At 45.1% G+C, this 23,658-nt stretch overlaps 2 protein-coding genes across 2 annotated transcripts in view; both read left to right on the top strand.

Annotated features, from left to right (window-relative positions):
- Positions 1–52: 52 nt before the first annotated feature.
- On the top strand, positions 53–14,770 carry LOC8030110 (snurportin-1). Its single transcript, XM_002409104.5, has 7 exons — positions 53–321; positions 2,650–2,800; positions 3,840–3,944; positions 4,592–4,688; positions 5,671–5,768; positions 11,983–12,147; positions 14,197–14,770. The coding sequence occupies exons 1-7, from the start codon at positions 164–166 to the stop codon at positions 14,458–14,460; spliced, it is 1,038 nt and encodes a 345-aa protein (XP_002409148.3). The 5' UTR covers positions 53–163; the 3' UTR covers positions 14,461–14,770.
- A 6,617-nt stretch (positions 14,771–21,387) lies between these two features.
- LOC8030109 (lysosomal acid glucosylceramidase-like) overlaps positions 21,388–23,658 on the top strand; it is a 52,296-nt gene continuing 50,025 nt past the window's right edge. Inside the window, exon 1 of the mRNA XM_042288814.1 lies at positions 21,388–21,465. Within this exon, the coding sequence (XP_042144748.1) occupies positions 21,411–21,465 (55 nt within the window). The 5' untranslated portion in view covers positions 21,388–21,410. The remainder of the gene's footprint in view (positions 21,466–23,658) is intronic.

Raw genomic sequence — 23,658 nt, 5'->3', positions numbered from 1 at the left:
ATTGAGTCTATTGAGACTTATTACACTATCCAAAGGTGGCGCCACCCGCCAAAACATGCGCAATGCGCGCAATGAGCGAATGAAGACATGAAGGTGCGCGGAGGATCGTAAGCGTACACAGTGCGTGAGAGCTGGGGTTTCAAACTTATTTTCATTAGTCGAGATGGACGACCTTTTAGACAGCCTGTCATCGGACCTCCGAGTTTCGACGGACGCGAACAGCACTGCCGCGCAGCATCCGAGGTTTGCCTCGTACAAAGTCAAATACAGCGCCTCTTCGCAGTCGGAAAGACGCCGAGAATTCATCGAGAAACAAAAACAGTGAGTGCTCACCAACAATTTGTCGTTTTTTTCCTCTGCATGCACCATCTTGAATGCAAATCAAAGTGTGCTCTGAACCCCCGCAACCAACTCGAAAGTGATGTCTTTGAGTTCTCTATTAAAGTCACGTTTGCATAGTGCCACTGATTGTAAAGCTTCTTGACATGACTCGTGTTCTAAAGACTGTTTTCTTTTTTTTTTTTCTTTTTTTTTTTCTTTACCTTGTTGGATGTTTTTTTCCTGAGTTGATGCATGCTTCTTGCATGCACCTGCGCATTTTTTCCCGTTAATCTCGATGCGAGTCAAAATTGCACTTTGCACCGAGCTTCAACTAAAATTTTTGATCAGGGGAAATAGTTCGAAACCCAAAAGCACAAAATGTGCATTGTGTGCAAATGTCCGGGCATATGGGCAGACAAGTACGAAATGCACAATCTGTGTCTCTTTTCTTTAATGCCATCGTGCAGATTCATTCCTCTGGGATTGCTGGCAAAATAGAAATGTTGATCCTTGTTAATCAGAATAGAAATTTTGAGTGTATCCTTGATTTTCTTTTTATTATTAAGTGTATTGATTGTTTTCTAGTATTCTCATATGTTGTTCACTGTGCACTAGTTCCTATTGGAACGATTTATGTAACCCCCCTATGTAATACCCTCTCACGAGGGCCTTTAGGGGTAATATGAATAAATAAATAAATAAATATAAACCTTTGCTTTGTGTCAAACCTGTTTTTTCAAGTGTCCAGGGCTGTCACCAAAAGCATCGAATTGAAAAAAAAAAAAAAAAACACTGGCTAGGTGGCACAAGCTGCCTCCCGGTTTAAAGAGCTCAGCCTCATGCATCTATCCTTTGTCGAAGGTGCTGGATGTGGTTTTGAATATCCAGCACTTTAAAATTGTCACCCTTTTACTTTTTTAAAGTTCTGAGCAGAAAGGAAGCTTCTAGCTAAAACCAATTTTGTTGTGTGCACACACTATGACATATAATATGCTTGACATTTTTTATGCCCACCGTACACTCGTGTTCCAGACGAGGGTGAACACGCAAACGTCAACCAATCAGTACTGCAAGCACCTACTAGCAGCGTCTGGGCAGTAAAAAGGATTTCCCCATTGCAATACTGTGTACCATCCCCATTCTTGGATTCAAATGCCGCTTCAGGGAGATTTTAAAACGACAGATTCTACTGTTGTAGGTTCCGTTTTTCGAAGTGCCCGGAAGCAAGGTTGTAAAATCAGTGCCGTGTTCAAAAACAGATAATGCACGGCTCAAGATCGGAAAAATGGAGCACTTGGTCCCCGGCTCAAGATCGGAAAAATGGAGCACTTGGTCCCCATCTCACTGATTGTGTAATCTTTATAAACATATGAAGCACCCGTCTGATCATATCCAGACTGACATCTAAAAGGGGGTTGTATGGTAACGGTGCATTAGCTATTTTTTTAGAAGTGACGCTTCAAAGTGCTTGCAGTACTGATTGGTCAACACTTGCGTTTTCACCCTCATGTTAAACACGACTGTACCGAAGTTGTAACGACGCCTTGAGAACAAAGTTTTATTTTTCAGACATGTCTCATGGCCATAAATATTGGAGTAACTTTAAGAGAAGTAAACTTGCAACCTTTGCTATTGGTGAAAGGCGGGCAACTCACACTTATATCAATATGAAAAAAAAAGTTGTGTCCAATTTAAGACACATACATGCCCTGGAAAGTGGAGTGCTCAATCGTCATCGGCAGAAATTATTGTTCGAGGGGTCTCGCATTTTTTCGCAAAGGGAATCAGAACGAAAAACTCTGTCCTTGGAACACAGCATTTCGAGATCACTGTGGTCGAACTAGCACAAATGTGACCTGCAGCATATAATTCATCTTCATACTTATTCGTCTTTACATTATCTGAAATGTTCGCAGAAGGGGCACACCATTATTAATCCCTAACCCACCAAATTCACTATTGTTGGGAACAAAAAAAAACAATTGTATCTTAGTTCAATGGATCAAATGCCTAGTTTGTGTTGAGCTGCGCTCATTGTTCTTGCCTGAATCTTTGTCTCGATTTATTGTTTAGGTCCAAAATTCAGTGGGAAGCATTTTTCCGCTAAATTTAGCGGGGTAATTGAATTAGTGTATAATTACACACCAGTCCAGGTATTCCCACAAAACTTAGCGAAAAAATTACGCTTTCCCGTTACTATCTTTTGGTAACCCGATGCCCAATGCACGTTTTTTGTAAAATATATTTCGGGCGCACGAAAGGGTAACCGAAACCAGATCAGACATTGTTTTATGGTTCCTTCGTCTAAGCTGTGAATCCCGTTTCCAGGCGTAGATTCGACTTCCAGCAACATGCACGTAACTTGGCAGACGGGTTCGGGAGTTGCACCGGCAGTAGTACCAAGAGGGACCCCGAAGAGAAGATGGATTGCAGCGTCCAGAAACCCAGGAGGAATACAGACAGGCTGTACAGAAACCAGGTCAGTCGGTGTCTCGAGTCTCAATGGACTGCCTCGGTTTTCTGCAGGGAAGACAATCCTCTCTGCGTTCTGCTGCATAATGGGTCTGATCATCTCTAAATGGCGTAACCGAGCTGGAAATTCATAAGCTTAAATTTCGTCTTAAATAGTTTGTTGCAGTGTGTGTGGTATGCAAGAGAGATGTAGTGAGAATAAATCACTTAAGGCCCGTTCACATAGATGTGACCGAGTACGACCGAGAGAGACCAGACCGGTTTTTAAGCCTCTTGCGACGTCTTAGGAGCTGCTCCGCTGTAGCGCATCCGGTCCTAAGACGTCGCAAGAGGCCTAAAAACCGGTCTGGCCTCCCTCGGTCGTACTGAGTCGCATATATGTGAACAACGCTTTACACTGCAGCCGCCCTGTTCCACTCAAACATGGTACCAATAATCCACTAACCTGGTTTGCTCCATTCTGTCGATGGATCTTCCAGCGACGTAATGGTTCGGCTCTTTGAACCAAGATGGGCCACACTGTTTACCTTGGTAAATTCTGCTACATTTCGCTAAGATGTCAGGAATAGGTACCAACGTTGCATCATCAGTTAATTTCACCTTCTGATTACTGAAACTTATTGCTCACGCCCCACTCACTGCCGGGTTGTTACCGTAGGTTTGAGAAAATCTTAATAAGAAACAAATTTTGTGGCGGCAATCTTGTTGCTGTGTCTAGTACCATTAATACAGGATAATGCATAAAAATCCCCTCCGAAATTAAATCCTGATACCCTAAAGGCCAGTTCACACATATATTGCAGCTCTATATCAACACTAAAGGCAGCAGTGATGCAATGCTAACTTGAACATAACTTAGCACTGCAGCTTTATCACTGCTGCAGCACTACATAGTGCAAGTTGGCACTATGCCAGCAGGGTCGGCACTATTTCCTACACAGACTCATAGCATTGAAATAGCACTGCAGTGTGTGTTTGTGAAGAGGCCTTAGGCATCGCAACTATCGGGACTGCACGTGATTTTGGTTCTTTCTTTCGTCGTTCAGCTCATGCTGTCCGAGTGGCTGGTGGAGTACCCTGAACAGTTTGAAGAGGACTGGGTGATGAAGCTGTGCCCTGTTGGAAAGCGCTGTCTTGTCATCTCCTCTAAGGTCGGTTCAGCACTCACAAATTCGTTCTGCGTGTGCGGTACACTTTGCTTCGCGTTTGCTATACTCGGCATTAAACTTTTTTGCGCTACATTGTAAAGGCTGGCACGGTGTTGCAGCTCTGCACTGCTGTGAGAGCATGTGGCTTCCTCTTATACCTCGTTCACACGCACTTTCATGCCGCGTTCACGTCAGTAGGTTGGACAGCGTTGGAGCAACATGTAAACTGAGCTAGCCTCGAAAATGTTGTGCGCTAAAGTTGGTGCCGAACATACTCCTGACAGCACTCACACTGATCCGTCAAGAGTCTCAGAACTCACTCAATGATCTCATACTCATATTTTCCAGGTTTTCGAAGTATGTCAAAATGCTCAGAATTCGCTCATAAACATCCGAGACCACTGATATAAGTCTAATACTAAGAGTTTCATAACCCATTCGGCGGTTCTCTGCACTCTACCCCTTGTAACGTGCAGGGTTCTCACAATGTTTTTACGATGCCCCGAATGTTCTCCTATGCATCTGACAAGCATTCACATGAGCCTGATGATGGTTTCATAACCCATTTGGCTGTCTCGTTGCACTCATTACATGATCTAGTGTTCTCACAATGTACTGCAGCATCTGGTAAGCTGAACAATACAATGCAGGGCTCAACCAAAGCGTATGCCAGGAACGGCTATCACATGGCCACCTTTTCTTCGCTGCTTCCGGGAGGCAGCAAAGGCGTCGAGGGAAAATTCTCAGGTAATGCAACATTGGGATTTTTCTCCGCGTCTCTTTTTTAGATGAAACTTAATTATGAGTAGACCGTGATAATGTGTAAGGAGCTTCTACTGTTATGCAGTTAGGTGTGGTATGGTAGCTGAGTAAATGGCCCAAATTTTGCTCGCTGCATTTCAAGGGGGCTTTGCGGGCTTTCCAGCCTTGCAAAAAGCCGCGTTGATGGCGCTTCAGCTTCATAAGTAGTGCCGTTGACGCAGTCGTAGCACTAAGTCACGGAGACGAGCCATTAGTAATGCTACATTGCATGCAGGCTATGTTACTTTTGAAATGTTTCAAAGGAGAGTTAGTACTGAGCATACAAGTGGGTGATGACATTGAATTTTACAGGAGCAAAGTAGCCGAAACTTCATCAATTCATCATGTTTCGAAACTTCCAAGTGGCTGAAGAGAGAGAGATATTTTCTCCAATATTTTGTGTTGTGTTTCATGTTTCGGTGCCTGTTAAAGACGAGCCGAAGAGCGTAATCTGTATTATCGAAAGTGATCATAAAAAAATGGAAGCGTGGAATGTTTCAAAATGAAGACTGACGTTCCTTTCTGGATGCTAGACCCCTACTCCAGAAATCGCTGGTTAGGTGACTCGTAACATGCCGTCAACATGCTACGCCCGTGAACACGCACAGTCGGTTCCTGGTGCGGGACTTTGGCAGTGGACCAACCGGCCCACCTTACCCACCTTCCAGGCCACAGAATGCAACAGACGCTCGCAACATCCGTTCCGTTAGAATGGAATCTTGAGTTTTAGAAAATAGGATGATTTAATGGTCCGTTCTCGTGCCCCCGTCTTTGGCTACATTTCACGGAAAAGTGTCTAATACATTTCCTTTATACATTTTCCTGCATTACTCTCGCAAGTTTTAACAGGAATGCTTTGAGATAGTTTGGATCCCGGTATTATGAGTGCCTGTACGTTAGCTCGTACCCGTTATTTCTCCCTTCGCAGATTACTGCCTTCTCGACTGCATCTACTCCGAGCTACAAAAGGTATATCACGTCCTGGACCTGATGTGCTGGAAGTCGCACCCAATCTTTGACAGCGAGGTGAGAAGCACTCCATTTCTCCTACTCTTTTTACTTTTTTAAAGTATTCTTTCTCGTGGAAGGGATCGGTCGCTCGACATTTGACCAGTAGTGTACTGGCCATTGCTTTCCCGCACAGCCTTTCAACCGAGGCGGTTACCATAGTTTCTTTCAGTCAAGCGGACCGAAACGTCGGGTTGAGCTCTAGTCGCAGTTAATTAGAGGTGCTTGCGAGTGCTATTCAGTCATCGAGGAAACCATATAAATGAGCCAATGGACATGGTGCAACGACATGTTGCACTAATGCGTGGGCAACGGTGGGCTCTCAATTTGGGTTCCACGAGCTAAGAAATTTTCCTGACTGTCCCTGTTTTTAAGCAAGGTAGCTTTAAATGGTGCATTTATTGTACGGAAGTTTCGTAAGTTTAGGCTTTTGGAACAAAATGCAAGATGAGAAAAACATGCTGTTCCCCATGCACAACAAGAAAAACACGAACTACCTGTCTGGAGGTCGAGACATTCAAAAAGGGATGCTTGCAGCCACAGGAAGCTCAAGGGTTCAAGAGAATCGCAGGACAAATGCAGCCCGCACAATTGAGACCTTGGGCGTTTTGTTCGTTGAAGAAAACACAAACAAGTCCTTTGCGGTGTCCAGTGCAGTTTCCGTCTCGGCGGCACTCTACCATTCGGCACGGAGAGTGGTGCAACAATTCCTAGAAATCGTCACTGTTCGGACCGCAGCATGTTTGTTGACATTAATATATTCGATCGACAAAAAACATTTCCGAAGGCTGGATGTTTCTTCAAGTTCAGCTCTGTTGACCGCTGTCTGGCCACACTCACACTCTTTCTTTCTTCAAGTGTGTTCAAACCAGGTGGTTTGTACACACTCAAAGAAGGAAAAACAGTTTTCCAAACGTCCCTGATTTAAAGCTCCTACTATTCAAATTCCTCTGATCATCTTTAATTTTTCGGTGAAAAATATTTTTAAGCACATTTAGTTACCAAATGGTGCCTATAATGCCTGGTTTCTCCCTATGAAGTTTGTGTCCATCCATTGTATACCGTATCTTCACGCATATTACCCGCCCCTGCACGTAACTCGCACCTCCAACTTAGTACTTTCAGAAAAACAAAAAAATACCTCTCCTATTACCTGCACTAACCGTGCAAAGCATTCTCCAGATCCCGTTAGAAACCATTCCTTTATTTTGAACACACTCATCGCTGCAGTCACTGCAGCTATCTTAGATGACTGTCGCGGGGGGCGTCGTAATCCGTGCCATCAAGATGATTGCTGATGCAGCGCTTTTTGAAACTGTTCCGCATCATCTCGTCTGGAAAGGTCGCTGCCACGCCGGATCTGTATCGGTATGGCATGACCATGACCTCTTCTCTCCTCGATGACCTCCGCGAGCTGTCGTCTGTAAAGGTCGTGGTCACACCGGATCTGTATCGATACGGCGTGACCGCGACCTCTTCTGTCCTCTATGAACTTCACGAGCGCTTTTCAAGTTCGAGGTAGGCACCAGTCTTGGGACCATGGAATTATCTTCAATCGTGGCTTGCGGTTTGCACGCTCGCCTTCTTCCTCCATTCTCGCACACACAATTCATCAGCATCGTAGCAGTCGTAGTTCCTTTCGGCCTGGCGCTCGGTTTCCGATCTCCTGGGCAACGGATCTGACCATAGTCGGATTCTTTTCTGAAGAATCAGAAACCGCAGAGATTGTTGCCACCGACGGCAAGGCGCATTCGACTGCAACGGCACACGACGCTCCGCACGTTGTCGAAGCGACGGCTCGGCTCGGCTGCTCAGCCCGCCAAGGCATTGCAAAAATGGCTACCCAAATAAAGGAGAAGAAGGTAGGGAGAAGAAAGCTTTTATACTCCATCTCATTCTACAATGCCCAATGCTACAGACCACCAGGTCCACTCTCGAGTCTGTCAAAAACCACATTGTATATTTGCTCTGCCTTAGGTATCAGTGCGCGAAGACTCGTCATGTAGAGGCGAGTTTTTCGTCTGCTTATCGAGCCCTTCCATTGGCTCCGTCTGCTTCCTACTGCTACTGAAGACTACTGTACTGAGGGGATTAAATACCGTCTGGAAGCGACGTGGCAAAGAGATCCCGGGATCAGAACCAGTGGCCACTAAGAAACAAAGATTAGTTGGATCGAGCGTTTGACACAGGAGCGTATGTACGGACCGCGTGTGGAAAGGAGGTTCTAGGCGGTCTGGGTACGCACATCAAGATTGGAATGGATCGGATTGTTATGGCTAAGGTGAAACGACTTCATGTCGGTGTTGCCCGCAAGTCCTCCAACTTCTCCAAACAGTTGACATGTTTACGCAATATGGCATGAATGTTTACAAAACTAAATACCATGCATCCTCACTTCACCAATATAAAATAGCGCGCCATCACAACAGAGAACCAGATGCGCAAGATTAGTGCTCTTCGTACTCTGCATATCGGAATTTCTCTCGCGCACTCTTTTGCAATGCGGATGCAAGCTTTTCTGAGGTGGCGCCCCACCCACCAACCTTCGAGCCTTAGTCCATCAAGGGGTGAGACGGACTGTAGGAGAGACCTGAGAAGCGTGACTCTGGAAAATCTATCCCTGCGACTTTGCACGCATTGCCGTGAAGCTGCACTTCCCGCCTAAATTTGCGTATAACCTGCACCTTTGCCCTTGATATTATATTAGGGGTGTGCAAATACCGAATACTAGTTATCAAATCCAATACCGAATCGAATTAAAAAAAAAAAAAGCCGAATATAGAATTGAATAGTGATTTATTTGTTGGAATTTTTTAAAGTGTGCTGTTAATGAGATTATTATATGTGCAGAGTATGCACCTGGTACAGAATATGCATCTCGTATGGAACAAAAGCTCAAATGTATAAGTTCTGGTGAAAAAAAAATAGAAAAAAAAAAGCAGCTGCTGATGGACGTTGGGCACTGAAGATCCAATTTTATGACGCAAACATAATATATCTGTGTCACAAAATAAACAACCAAAGTTACAGCATCGCGTGCCTTTTTTTCTCGTTAAAAGCACAACCTAACACCGCGACATGTTTTTTTGTTTTTTTTGTATATTTGTATATCTCAGAAAAGGGGCATTTTGCGATATATGGTCTCTATTTTAAGAGAGAAAAAGGGCACCCAGGATTTGATTTTATACAGGGTGCGGCCGTAAAAACTTTCACATTTGGCACGCCTAGCAAAAAATAAATTTCAAACGTACATACCTGAAATTGGGCACACGAACGTCGTTTATTCCAAAGTTTTTTGCCTATTTTTTTTAAGCGTCAACTCTGTAGTAGCGAATTATTAGAAAAATAACAAAAATGACAGACGTGCATTTCCTATGGCCTATACCCGCCCGTTCGCCGTCTGCTATCTAATTCGCGACGCCGCTCCCAGATGGCGCACTGAACGCACAAACGCGGGAAACGCCGCACGAAAGGCTGGTGTCGGGCGAGATAATCGCGATAAAAATTGATTTTACCGAAATATGTGAACAATTATGCCCTTTTACTTGAAATTTAGAAACTGGCGGACGCCCTCGTTTAATAAAAATATGTTCTAAAGCAGACGAACGTGTGTCTTCCTTTGTCGTCTGCTTATCTGTTGGCGGGTCCGTTCCCGGTGAAAGCTCAACTTTGGAATCAAGAGTGCCGCTGCTGAGGCATCTTGATTGTTCCTATTTATTGTTTTTGTTGCACTATCTTCTGCAGTTATTATCAAAATATTTTCCGCGCCGCCCTGCGATGCCGCAATACTCGGCAAGTGAGTGTACCCAGGCAGTCAAGTGGTACGTGGAGCGAAACTCGGTGGCCACAGCACAACGAAAATTTCGCACTGCATTTCATAAACGCCCGCCTTTCACGCCCGACTGTTTTGAGTTGGGCGGATCGTTTTGTGAGTGGAGAAGACTTTGAAAAGAAGAATCCAGTCAGTGAACGTGAGAGCTTGCTGAAAAATGAGGAGCTAATTGAAGCGGTGCGTGCTCTCTTCGAGAGCGACCCGCAATTGTCAACAAGACGAGCAGCTGTAAATAAATGATCTCGTCGCATCATGGTGTCTTCTTGCTTGCATGACGATCTGTCAGAACTTGACTGGAAACAGGTAATTTCAACAATCGTTTATATATTTCGTTCAAATCACTTTTTATCGTGATTATCTCGCCCGACACCAGCTTTTCGTGCGGCGTTTCCCGCGTTGTTGCATTCAGAGCGCCACCTGGGAGCGGCGTCGCAAACCAGATAGCTGACGGCGAACGAGCGGGTATAGGCCATAGGAAATGCACGTCTGCCATTTTTGTTATCTTTCTAATAATTCGCTACTCCAGAGTTGACGTCTGAAAAAAAAAAGGCAAAAAACTTTGGAATATACGACGTTCGTGTGCCCAATTTCAGGTATGTATATTTTAAACTCGATTTTTGCTAGGGGTGCCAAATGTGAAAGTTTTTACGGCCGCACCCTATATAAATAAACAGGTAGCTGTTAAAGGGGCACTGACACCCCAAAGGTCGTATTTATTTTTATTGTCTAAAACGATGCAAGTTGCAGTCATAAACACGCAAAAAAAACCGCATCGCGCAAAAATATTTTCCCGCGCGCGCGCGCGCCTTTTTATTTTTGGCGTTTGATTTTCCCGCCTCTCGCCTCCTCGCTTCTTTTGATCGGTGACGTCAAAAATCAGGAAATTTAGAAGCTTTGTAGGCGACATCTCTATAACATTTAATTACGGCAATCCTAAAACATGTTTTTTAACGCAATTGCGAACGCACTACGGCCCTTCTTTTTGAAATACCAAAAATCGGGAGTTCGTTGTGGTGCCGTCTCCTGGATTTGTATCCTCCAACGGAAAACAGGCGACACCGCTCAAAACCGGTCCGCCGCAACGCCGGGCGCTCGCTCCTTTCCTCCTCGCTTTGGGTCGCCATGGCAACAGCAGGGAGTGGTGAAAGGAAGTCTACTCTCAGGTCTCCGTAATTTTTGACGTCAAGGCACCGGCGCCGATCGCGCGGGAACTTCGAATTCGGCATTTGGAAATTGTTTTTTTACTTCATGAATACTGAATTCCCAAATCTCAAATTTTGAGGGTAATGTCCCGGCATCGTTTTAAATCGTTTCGGATAATAAAAAAAAATATGATTTTGATGTGTCAGTGCCCCTTTAAATCTGAGTAAACAGGCTTAAACAATATAATCTGAAGTAAGAAAAAAAAATGTGGTTAGGTGGCGCAAGTCACCGTCCAACTGCCGCTATACATTCATTCCTCCGTCCATCTACCTGTTTGAGAGAGCCTAGATTTAAAAGAGGCACCAACCAAAACTGAAACCGCGGAGGCGGCTCCTGCGCAGATTGGTCGTAAGTGCGCATGTGTTGTCGCATGGAAAAAAGGCGAGCAAACGGAAGAGCCACGACGCAAAGTTGGACGACGCCTGCCCTATCAATGCTTTCAACTTCTCGTCACCTTCTCGCAGTTCGTAATCCAAACCAACTTCAAATGCGGCTATCGAATGGTTGGAAACTTTCTCAAATCTAGGCACACTATTTTTCGGTTCCGTTTCGTTCCGAATAAGAATTTGCGGCTTGCGGTTCTAAAAGAACAACGATGACAACTCGGCTGGTTTCGTCGGCGTTATTAAAGTGGTTTCTTTTTGTGATCTTGCAGTCGCCGATTTCTGTTAGTGTCGGCGCTTCAATTTGAAATGAAGGGCTTTACTCGTGAAAAGAATTAGGCAAGGTGCGGAATTCCGGCCTCCTACAATTCCTCCCTGGAAGCGGTGCAAACGGGAAGTTTCAGTTGTGATTCAAGATTAGATTGTGTCACGATCATGAGTAAATCTGCGTGCTATAAAGTTTGCAACGTTCGTTACTTTTCTTTTGTCTAACCTGTGTGTATAATTTTTGTAGAATGGTAGGGCCAATAGGTGTTTCTCGCATGATCTGTCTAACATCACGGCGCTAACGTCGAGAGAAAAAAACGGCTCAATTTTCAGCTCCGTGCCGACGGCACGTTTTTGGCCGAATATATCGAACATTCAAGTGACCAATTACTAGGAATTCGATTCATGAATCCGATTATTCGGGAACTTGCTATTCGATTCGAATTCGTATATTCGAGTATTCTCACACCCCTATTTTACATACATTTTGATGCAGGTTATACACACAAAAATACAGTAACTTGTCTCTCTTTCTCGCTCCTTGAAGGCGGACTTCCGGTTCTACTGGCTCGACGCCAAGCTGGAGGAAATCCCAGAGGTGAAAGAAGCCAGCGAGGAGAACCGGTACCGGTTCATACCCCTTCCACGGTACCCCTGTTCTGCTCAGGGCCTTACAGCTGCCATGAACTCGCCGCTTCCATTCGAAGCTGAGGTAAGTATCAATGTAGGGGGGCCAGACGGGCACAGCTTTCTTTCACTTTGGGCAACATTAATTTTGGTGCTTGTACATAGGAACACTTTTTGTTGTTATTAGAGAGTTTTAGCAGATTGTTTTTTCGCCCCGATAACGACCCCCGATAACAATACGATGCATGCCCAAGGCCGCCGGAGGGGAGAGAACCTATTGTTATTGGGGTGAAAAAACGATCTGCTAAAACTCTCTATTGTTGTCATTTGTTTTAACTCGTGTGAGCTCCTCCTAAATTAAAAAAAGCATTTAACTTTTTTTTTTGTGAAATGTATTTATTTTTATTTCCTTAGATAATGCTCTTAAAGGGCAACTCCAGTTCATTTTACATGTTAGGAAAACAATGCAATTCTCTTTAGTATTGCCTAAAATGGCTGCACGCAAAATAGTTTGATCTAATTCTGCCTAAACGTTGAGGAAACCGGCAAACAAACTTTGAGGTGCGCGAAATTGCCGAAATTTGGGAATCCTAGCGGGCGAGGTGTGGCAAAGCCAATGGCGCAGTAAATGCCACCGTGTCGGCACAGCCCACCCTGCGCTACCTGCGTCACATTCAGGGCTCTCGGAGAGATTTGTTTGCTTGTTTTGTACTTTTTTAGGCAAAGCCTACAGGCGGTGCTAGCAGTGCACTCATCATTGACCCCATGATGATTCGCATCATGTGCCTGTGTGCTCCCGTGCGAGTGTGCGTCATTGCCAACAGTGTCTGTCGTGTGCGAGAGAGCCAGCTTACAACGTTGAGCACAGCATACTTCAAGAAATCCGTCATGACGTGTTCACGTGCGGTTTATTGGACTTCACTTTCTACTTACGTTTTCAAAACAAGCCCTGGGGAAAACGTGCCTTTTTCTGTGCTAGAACACAAGCTTCAGCCGCGGTAGTGCAGTCATCGTCGGGGGTGGCAGACGACACTTTTGCTCTTGCGCCAAGGTGCGCCCGGCCGTCTGGTGTGCGACGTCGGGCTTTGTATCACGTGGTTGGAGGTGAACTTTAAATGAAGATTGCGAAAAAAATATTACACTTTTGTTTAGAGAGATGACGAACCGTTTACTATTACTACCTCAGGATATATAATCAACCACTAACCCAAATTGTTTGTAATTAACTGGAATTACCCTTTTATCGATGCTTAGGTATTAATAAAAATAAGTAAAGGGTAATAAGGTATATTACCACCAACTGCTTCAGCTATTACTGAATCCGAAGAAGTTTAGCAAAGAGCATGCACTGAGAAGACATTCTTAGAGATCTCCCAAGATTAGAGCTAGTTATGGGATGCAAGGAGGCAGCTATCAAGTCCCTGTTTTGTTCGGCAAAATTGAAGAACATTTTCATTGTTCCCTTCAAAATTTCAAGACACTATTGGTGAATTCCTGGTGGCTTTGTTGTATTATTTCTGAATGAAAAGAAGAAAAGGTTTTCAGAAACAAATTCGGCATTGAAACTGGTATCATTGTTTTTGTTGATGGAATGACAACATCGTTCGTTCTTTTCATTTTGTGTGTTCTTTTTTTTTTATGATTGATTGCTGAAGTTGTCAGACTTCCGGAGCACACCAAACCTTCGAATTAACCAGATCCAGAAGTTAGGCTTCGAATGACCATGCATTTGGTCCCATATCGTAGACATGTACATACAAATGCTGGTAGTGCACCCATGCTTCGAACTGACCGAAAGTTCTAATTAAGCGACTTTGAATTACAAGGAGTCGACCGTAGATGAGAACAAAAAGAAGTATGCTTTATTTGAAAGGAATAAAAAAGGCATTCTAAATGGATGTCATTTTGTAGCATAGCACTTTTGGCACCAGAAAGATCTTCGCTCAAAAAGTACTCGTTGATTACACACGGCGCATGCAATATGCAACTGCCTGCTCTTTCTAAGCTATTTCCCAGACTCGGGCACAAAAGTGCGAAGGGCTGGTCCCATGAATGCATCTAGAATTCGTCTCATGCATCTTACACGTCTAAAAAGCAAAAATGATATACCCTACGTGTTTACTTTCCTGCACAGCTGGACGGTTTGCTGTTCTTTCACAAGAGGGCCCACTACCACCAGGGAGTGACGCCACTGGTCGGCTGGCTCAAGGCCTACATGGTCCCGGAGATACTGCATTTAGACGTGCACCCTGGGTACCTGGAGCAGCGACCGTCCAAACACGAGACGGGACTCAAGGACAAGCTCGAGGCAAACAAGTCACGAACCAGGGGCCGGGTGGAAGCGCAGCAAGAGGCTCGAACTCCGAGACGGAAATCGGGCTCGGAGATGGACGTGTGACTCTTTGGACGGCTTTCATCGTTCTGAAAACGGACTTTGGGCGGGTCGCGCGACGAACGCGAAAGAGACGTGGATCTGTGATCATGGGACTGAATTCTGTTTTGTCATTTTCGTTCATTATTATTCATTTCATTCTTGTTCATATTTCACATTGAAAAGACTTCTAATTTCAGAAGAGTTTTTAAGCATGATATGGGAGAGTTCATAGCAGATGAGACAAAGGCTTTAGAGGAACTACTCACTGGTCTGGAAACTTCGATAGTTTCTGCCCTAGTAAATTTTGTCACTACATGCAGCACTGATCCATGTACAGTTGAACCTCAATTTAACGAAACCCGATTTTACGAGTTTCCCGATTTAACAAATAAATTCGGATTCCCCGCGCAGCCTATCCCGAAGAATGTCTTTCTCGATTTTACGAAGTTCCCGATTTAACGAAATAATTAGAGGGTCCCGGCGACTTTGCTAAATCGAGGTTCAACTGTAGTTGTAAAAAAAGTGGAAAAAAAAAAATATTGAAAAAAGATACTTTTGAAAATTTCTGATATTTGTTTTTACAGCAGATGTAGCACCCTTCACATGGTGTTTCAATTGTTATAATATAACACCTAGGTTTCAAGTATAGATGACACCTCCAACCGTCCATCTTTTTGACAAATCCGTTGGGTTTAATGAAAACGTGGTAGCTGCATTAAACAACTTTGTCCACTGTCGCTTCTTCAAACCCATGTCCACCCGTTAGGCTCTCCGAGCGATCTGATTGGTTGACTCCTAATTTCAGTAGCATGCTTCCGGTGCTTCAATCTGTCCCAAGGGAATACTTTTCTATTGCGCGATGAAAAGGTTCCAGGCCAGGGAATCTTAGGACGGTGGTAAGACTGATTACTAACCGGCCAGAAAAGTGGCAAAACGAGGTAGTGCTCAGCGAGGTTTGGTGACATGAGCAAATGTTTTTGTTTTCAACTTCAGGTTATTTCATGTGATGCAGTGTTTGTAGCAGAAACTCCCTGTGCAGGCTTGATCATTCCCTTTCCTTAGTAGCAATGGTAATGATGATGCCTACATGGCACCCACTGTAGGAAAAAAATCTCTTTATCTCAAATAGTCCTGCTTCATCTTGGATTACACGTCAAGATGGGTTTTGCGTGTTTCAGAAGGTGGGAATGGGGGTTTGGAGTCTGCTCAATATTTTATATGTTGGGAGAGAGGGTGGGCGGATGTAAAGAAGGTCGTACTGCGTCATATTTTAGTCTTGTCCCCTTAATATACATAATAAGAAAACTTCTAACTTTTCTCCAAATTGTTTCAGTGAACTTGGCATTTGTGAAATTTGCAAATAAAGATCTAGTCAACTGGTTTTTGTTTCTTGTCTTTCTTTTGTTAAAACAGTCGTGGTCACACTTCAAACAGCTTTGGGTTACACATTTGTGAGTCTCGTGCATCAACTTTTGCCGTGTTTTGCATATTGGGCATGATTTTTTCACATGGTACAAAGGACTGCTGGCCATTACCAAAAGCAAGTTACGAAATGGTATGTTCGTTAGTTCGAGAAAAGTCAATAAATAATACTAAAAGTTGTTCTCCAGATCAAGGGTTCTTTTTTTGATCTCGGGAACCCTTAGCTACCTTAACAGACAGTTAAGCAACTCCTCCTAGTCTTGGCATGGATGCTTAATAGAAAAGTGCAGATGCCTACAGACCTATATAGTTAACAATAATTTGTATGCTAAGGAATGTAAGGCACATTGTTATGCATTAACGGATTGCTCGAGTGTTGGACTCAAAATAGTGCTGAAAGGGATGGTGAACCGAAATTTTGATTTAAAAAAAACTGCTGGAGATGTAGGCGGGACGCTACAATCCCTACAACGCTACTAGTAAGGCAATATCTCAAATGGACCGCCGTATATTTGGAAAAAGAAATCGAGATTGAACCAGGCCTACGAGGCGCGTGACCGTCAAGATACGTAGTTTCCTCCTCTCTTCGCTTCGCTCCCTCAAGGCCGCGAGGCGGAGAAGACGCGAGGCCGTTCCCTCTCCTTCTCGGAGAAACATGACGTCAACATTCCTGCCAAATGCGCCTCTTTTTTTTTTTTTTTAAATACAGTCATCCGTTTGAGATATCGCTGTATGAGTGATGTTTCGGTGTTTGTAGCATCCCGTTGCACGCTTTTGCCACGTGTTTTGGGGAATCCAGATTTCGGTTCAGCATCCCTTTAAACATGAATGCTACTTAGGGACAAAAATGACTTTGAAAATTTGGGAACTTGTGAGTGCTAATAAGGCAGAGATAATGAAATCCCACCTTTTAAAATTACTAGACATTTGCGAATAGTGGATTCCGAGTTTGAAGCGGATAGTGGTTTTGGCCGACTATTTTCTAGTTGAATGTCAAATAATTTCTCCGAGCCTTTCCCACTGCACCGTGCTTAAAGGAAAACCCAGCTGAAGTCATGAGGGTTCTTCCCAAGCTTCCAGTTGGCCCTTTCTAAGCTAATTTTAATTTCACCTATATTCATTGTTTATACCTTTTAAGACCATGAACTAACTTGACCAAATAATCACCTTGCTAATCGAGAAGATTTAAAAGTCTGGCTATACGTAAATACTCTTTATTCAATCTCGTATTTGAAAACAAAAAGACAATGCCCTGACAACTTGCAGGTTGTGACGGCATTTCCGCTCAAAGGGCCCCTGAAAAGAGAAAATGTTTTTCTTTAACAGTCTAATTGGGACACGCGTGTCAAAAATAATCTTACGTGAAAAGATGTTTAGTGCGTTATTGACGGCGCGAGATTTATTTTAAATTTTGCACGCAAAGTTCATGACGTCACCATAATGGTCATAGACTCTTTCCATCTCAACCAGATGGTCATACACTCTCTCCACCTTAACGTGATGGGCAAGCCGATCCACCTCTCCTTCACGCGCCCGAAATGCCGTGACCAAGTGGAAAGGAGGTGACTACCGACTAAATTGCGTCTCGCGCCCTCGATATTGCTATAAAGAAATAATGTTTCCTATAAAATTAATTTTTTGACACGTTTGTCCCAATCGGACTGTTTAAAAGAATTTTTTTTTTTTTCAGGGGTTCTTTAACACATACTCCACATTTTAATTTAGAAAAAAAAAAATACTGCAATCATGATATCAACAGTTACGAGGTTTCCGTTTCTTTTTAAATACACCAGGCACACCCGTGCACCATTCCGCCATGACAGTGTGCCTCTTTCCTAAGCACGCGACTGCGATATATATTTTTTTTTTTCTCGAAGTGTTGATTGCGGCGGGCAAGCCCCGCTGAGCGGGCTTCTTATCGAGCACCGGTGCGCTGCAGAGAAGCAGCCCCCGGAGGAAGTGAGCTTGGTGGGTGTTTCTTCTCTGCAGTGCACCGTTGCTCGGTAAGAAGCGCACTCAATGGGGCTAACCCGCCGGGATCAACACTTCGAAAAATACGAATATCCCAGTTCACCGTGAAGCCAATAGGTGACATTCACTTGACCATAGTTTTGTTTAACCCGAGACTGGGGTATTTCGGAAAAGGGGACGAGAAGAAAAAAGGCCACAAGGAGGCGACGTCTCATTGAGACGTCGCCTCCTTGTGGCCTTTTTTCTTCTCGTCCCCTTTTCCGAAATACCCCAGTCTCGGGTTAAACAAAACTATGGTTAACTTCCACCAGCTCGCCTGCACCCTTACAATTTTTTCACATTCACTTGACGTTACTCGCTAGGTTCGCTGGCATCGCCCGCCACGGTCGCCATCTTCGAGGTCTCTTTCTATCGCGAGTGTCGTTTGGCCGGACCTTTTGAGCGTGGTTTAGCAGCATTTTACAACTTTAAAGAGACTTTTTAACCGAAACTAGGGGTTATTCTTATACTTTGGTGCTTTTGAAGCGCCGTAGGAGTCTTTTTTGTGTGTTTTAGTTAGTTTTTGTCGCTATCGGACTCGTTCACCGCGGCCGCGTTGCTCCCTCGGCTCCATGAAGCGCTCCGTGTCGCGCGCCGTGCCCACGGCGGTAGCTCTTGCCAGAACTGATTTTTCTACTTTGGTGCTTTTGTAGCACAGTGTGATTACTCTGTTTTGTTTTGCTAGTTTCTTTATTGTTTTTCTCTAGCGGATTTGCTGCACTACGGCCGTGTAACCGCGTTGCTCCATCGCCTCCGTGTCGTACGTACGTCCTGCCTTCGATGTTCGTTCCTGTGCAGAGACATACCGTGCGGCTCACAGAGTGCGCAGATTATGAAAAATTCGGCGAATTTTTTATTAGTCCAAGCGATTTAAAAACCGCATGTAAGCGATTTGGCGAGCGGCGAGACAAGCGACGGCGACCCGCTTCGCTGCCGCTCGGTCTCTCGCGCGACGAGGCAAACCGCATGAAAGCGACGGGAGCAAACGACCAAGGCCGATGAGCGCTAACTTTTCTAAAAATCCCAAAATCGAGCTACGCGACGAGCGACAGTGAAGCGTGAACCGCATGTAAGCGATTTAGCGAGCGGCGACAGCGACGGGAGTCGGCGACGAGCGACGGAGATTCCTCACGGTCGGTCGTCGCTCGGTTTTTGGATTTCTAGAAAATGTCGCTGATCGCATTGTTCGCTTGCTCCCGTCGTTTTCATGCGGCTTGTCTCGTCGCGCAAGTGACCGAGCGACAGCGAAGCGGGTCGTCGTCGCTTCTCTTGTGGCTGTCGCTCGTCTCGTCTCGTCGCTCGCTTACATGCAGTTCAGCCTTTACACACGCGGTACTCGGCGGCAACAAGGAAACTAAAACGGCCCGCCCCCGAGATAAACCTTTTTCTTTCTTGTTCAACGAAGCTTCTTCAACGATATGAAATTGTACGACCGCGTAGCCTAGCCAGTCAAACCGCGACCTCGAAGATGGCGGATCGACGGTGGCGCTCCCTGGCAAAATCGAACCTGCAGGCTCAGTGAATACCACCTATATCAAATAGCGTATTATTCGAAACAACTATTCGAATATTCGCACAGTCCCGAGAATTATAGTGGTGTGCGATTAGTGGTTCTAACCGCATAACGCTTCGTCGTCTATAACCTTCGCAGTGCTAGCAAAATCCAGGACATAGCGGCTCTTGCAGTGTTACATGACGCTGCGGTATTCGATTCGAAAAACTTCTCGTATACTCCCGTTAATAATGCTTCAAATGTTAGGGGAAAAACATCAAATCAGCTTCGCCCAAATACAGTGTTTGCATTTTCAAATATATGGCTTTCTTTATATGTGTAATAGTGTAGGTGTTCCTTACCAATGGTGATAAAATGCTGGGGCACGTATTTTTGGGTACTTCCGACATGCTAGAATTTGAGCACATGTAAACAGGGCCACGAAAGCACATGGATGAAGAAGTATACTGGGCCGTTCATCACGTCCCATCTCCTCAATGGGATTCTGAAACGATCCGTGAGCCGGGAGGGTCATGCTGCACTTTGGAGGGGTATCCAGGCAGCCAGAAAGACGTATGGCACGCGGCCGGTCGTACTCCTACTCCTCGCTGAAGACTCAAGTTCAACTGGTGCCTCACTGATTGCATGAGAGTTGGCAGAACGTTGATGCACCACTCGTCTTCGTCAGCTGAACGCTGCAAGGAACACGAACAAATAATTCACGAGCTTGAATGGATGGAGAAACGTTTATTAAAACCACATTATTCGCAACTCTAGCGCGTCGCTCGCCCTCTCGCGGATGAACGAAGAACCAGAGGAGCGGGGACGGCGGCGGAGACGGTGGCAGGGATTATCGGTCTTGGTGCTGCTGTTACCGCATGGTTTTGATCGCCGTGTTCGTGCTTCGTGCAGTTTTAACAACAACAACAACAACAAAAAGGCGAGTACGTTAAATTGAGAATTGTCTTGTTCCGGTCCGTGGCATTTGAAAATCAACATGTTCGTTTTCTTAACGCACGTCAACAACTCCGTCACCTGTGATATGCTCTTGCCCTGAAATCCAGAAATCGGGAAAGTGTGCTCGGTGCGCCGAACACATCGTAGAAGAAACATTTAGATGATAACTCTCTGTCCACCGCGGCGACCACATTATGTTCGGCGCACCGAGCGCTTCACTCGCGCGGGGATAGGTGGCGCCCAAGTATGGGATCCCTCCCAAATCGACCGCTCCGGTTGTTTCTCCCAGCGGTGGTCCCGCATTCCCTCGCTCACCGCTTCTTGTTATACCTCACCGCCGCCACACCGCCACCAAGGCGCCGGAGTCCGTAAATCTGTGTTATCTTCCTTCTTCTTCTTCGTCTTCTTCTTCTTCGGGTTAAGGCTCACGTTAGTGCATGATGGTTGCACTTGTGATAGACACAGCCCCAAAGCAAAACACGAGGGTAGCCACTGGCCGCACACCACCACCACACCGTGAAAAAGGCGAGCACGCTACGCCGCCGACACCGTGGCCGCCGAGGAGGGACCTCAAACCTCAGCGGCCTTCGCGGCGGCATGGAACTGACTACTGGTTCGAGGCTAGCTCCAAACACAATCTGGTCCACGTGATCTGGTCGCTCGCTCCCCACGGGAAGAGCGGCCAGAGTCATCACCCAAATATCTCTTACACTGTGGCCCAACATAATGTGGCCGCCGCGTCAGACAGAAAATCATCACCTCAATGTGTTCCTTCCGCCGTGATTCGTGCATAGCCCGTCATAGTCCCGGCAAACACACTAAGAACTATTTTCATATAGTCACAGTCTATTCCTGTATTACATTATCCTCATTAAAACACGCTTGCCACTTTGTTTTCTCATCTTTTCTGCCCAACATAGTGTGCATTAGCGATAGAGGTGGAGAGCTCTTTCTCGCTATGAATGCTATCTAATCGCGGCAAGCGCGCGCTTCCTCGGGTGACAGCTGACGAGGCTCTATCTATATACGGAATCCGCGCTGACACCGAACCACAGGCGCGGTGTCGCTAGCGCAGGATACTCCCTCGTCAGCGATGGCGAATGCTTCGGCTTCAATAAGGGTGCTTCTGACACTCTTCTTGCTTCCTGGTAAGTAGCGCAGCGTGCCGATGGCGCGGCTTTGTCCTCGCGATCCTATTTTTATGCTTTCGGCGCTTCTTTACGCTCAAACTGCGAAGTAGTTCCCTCAAGCCGCGGTGACACCGCGAATCCATGGAACAAAGGACAGCCTGCACACACTAGGCTCGTTCGATTTACCTGCACTTCATGCACCGGTGCGGTAAAGTGTAGGACAGAGTACTTCCGGTCTTGTCTCAATACAAATAGCGGAAGGACATTGCCCTACACTTTTCTTTACCGGTGCAGGAGATGCAGGCAAATCTACATGCTAAACTAGCCGACTGTCTGAGGTCTTCCATGTATGACGGTCACATTGGATATACGAAAATCGTCTGCAGACAGGTTCGGAGCATACATATGAATAGAGCGAACATGCTCCCAACATGCTTGAGGCGCAGATAATGACGTCACCATGTTGGCACCGAACACCGCGTCTTTTGTATGATGTATGACCGGTGACTGCGGCCTTACGAATACGCGTGTTGTCCGTTGGTTCTCGGAAAGATAAAGTACCGTCACTGACACTTTAAAGGGTTACTCAACCGAAAACTCGAGCTCACAAAACAGGACTGCAGCGATAGGCGGGACGCTGCAGAACCAGAAAACACCACTCGTACAGCGAACGATATCTCAAACCGATGGCCGTATTTATGGGGAAAACAAATGCGCGACTAAACATAACCGACGAGGCCCACGAGACATGTGACGTCACGATTCTCATTCCCTCTCCTCCTCGCTTCGTCCTGTCGAGCTGGTGAACCCTAGCGAGGAGGAGAGAAGCAAAGCCGCTTCCCCTCATCCTCAACGTAAAGTGCCACATGGATTTCAATATTCATGTCCTTTTTATGTATCATGCAGATTACGGAATACAATTTTCAGCGCTGAAAGTAGGAACGCTTTTTGAAGTTCTAAATAAACTCCAAACATGTTGTCTTCTTAGGTGAATGTGTGGATTTCTATCCATAACTTTGTCAAGTTTGTTTTAGGAAAAAAAATTTCCCGGGAGGTTGTTTTTTTTTTTTTTTTTTTTTTATGGACATAGATTGTAAGCGTGTCCTAAAGTAGAACGACCTTCAACTGCATGTTTTTAGCATGATATTAAGCCGTATAATCAGCCCCAAATGTGGGTTTTGCCGCTTTTGTTTTTAGTTAGAACTACGCTTTAAATGTGTAACGTATCCAGTTATCAGTTGGGTTTTACCCCAAGCACGGTTCTACCAGTCTGGGAGATAACTTGCAAGCAAAGGTTGCAGGGTGCCTTGAACTTGTTGCAAGGAATATTCCAATCATAAAGAGATAGCGCTTTTTTCAATTTATTTACGCCATGCTGCAGATGGCTTTCCACCATCCAAGCAGGAGATGGTTACATTAGGTTTCACACAGAACAGTCAATATTTGTGGCATGCATACAATCGGTTACAGAATATGTGTCCACACAATGGACGCATATTCTAGCACTGGTCGAATTAAACTTTTATACGCCGAAAGTTTTACCGAAGAGTTACATATTCACAGCTTCCGTCTTAGGTAGCACAACTTTTTGTGAGCCTTCGCTGTTATATGATCTATGTAAGTTTCCCAATTTAATTTTAAATTAAGATTTAGGCCCAGGTACTTTACCTCGTTTACAGTTTGGATGCATTTGTCTCTTACGTGGTATGCAAAGTTAAGAGGGGATTTCTTGTATGTTACTGCGAGAGCGGATGTCTTAGAGTAATTTGCCACCTCTCACACCATTCGGCAATTTCGCAAAAGTTTTCGTTAAGCTACTCTTGATCTAACGTGTTTCTGACAGTTCTATAAACAACGCAGTCATCGGCAAACATTTTCACAGTCACACTCGTGTCAATATTGTCGGCTATGTCGTTGACATAAATTAAAAATGAGTGGTCCTCAGACCGCCCCTTGTGATATGCCAGACAGCACGTCAAGATGTACTGATTGACGTGCGCTGATTTCAACGAATTGCACTCTATTTTTCAAATAAGCAGCGATCCATGTCACCAGACGACGAGCAATGTAAACCCGCTGCAATTTTATTACCAGTAGCTGATGCGGTACCCTGTCGAAGGCCTTGGATAAGTCTAAAATATTGCATTAATTTGTTCCCTGATATTTATTGCATGACCAAAATCGTGCACTACTGAAAGAAATTGAGTAGTG

The sequence above is a fragment of the Ixodes scapularis genome, unplaced genomic scaffold (assembly GCF_016920785.2).
Source record: "Ixodes scapularis isolate PalLabHiFi unplaced genomic scaffold, ASM1692078v2 PGA_scaffold11__112_contigs__length_91849675, whole genome shotgun sequence".
Taxonomy (NCBI): domain Eukaryota; kingdom Metazoa; phylum Arthropoda; class Arachnida; order Ixodida; family Ixodidae; genus Ixodes; species Ixodes scapularis.
Note: the sequence above shows the minus strand (reverse complement) of the source record. Positions and strands in the feature narration are given on the sequence as shown.

Coding starts and splice junctions, on each gene's coding strand:
- LOC8030110 (XM_002409104.5), top strand. CDS start 164: ATGGACGACCTTTTAGACAGCCTGTCATCGGACCTCCGAGTTTCGACG. Junction 322..2,649: donor TTCATCGAGAAACAAAAACA/GTGAGTGCTCAC, acceptor TCCCGTTTCCAG/GCGTAGATTCGACTTCCAGC. Junction 3,945..4,591: donor GTCTTGTCATCTCCTCTAAG/GTCGGTTCAGCA, acceptor AATACAATGCAG/GGCTCAACCAAAGCGTATGC.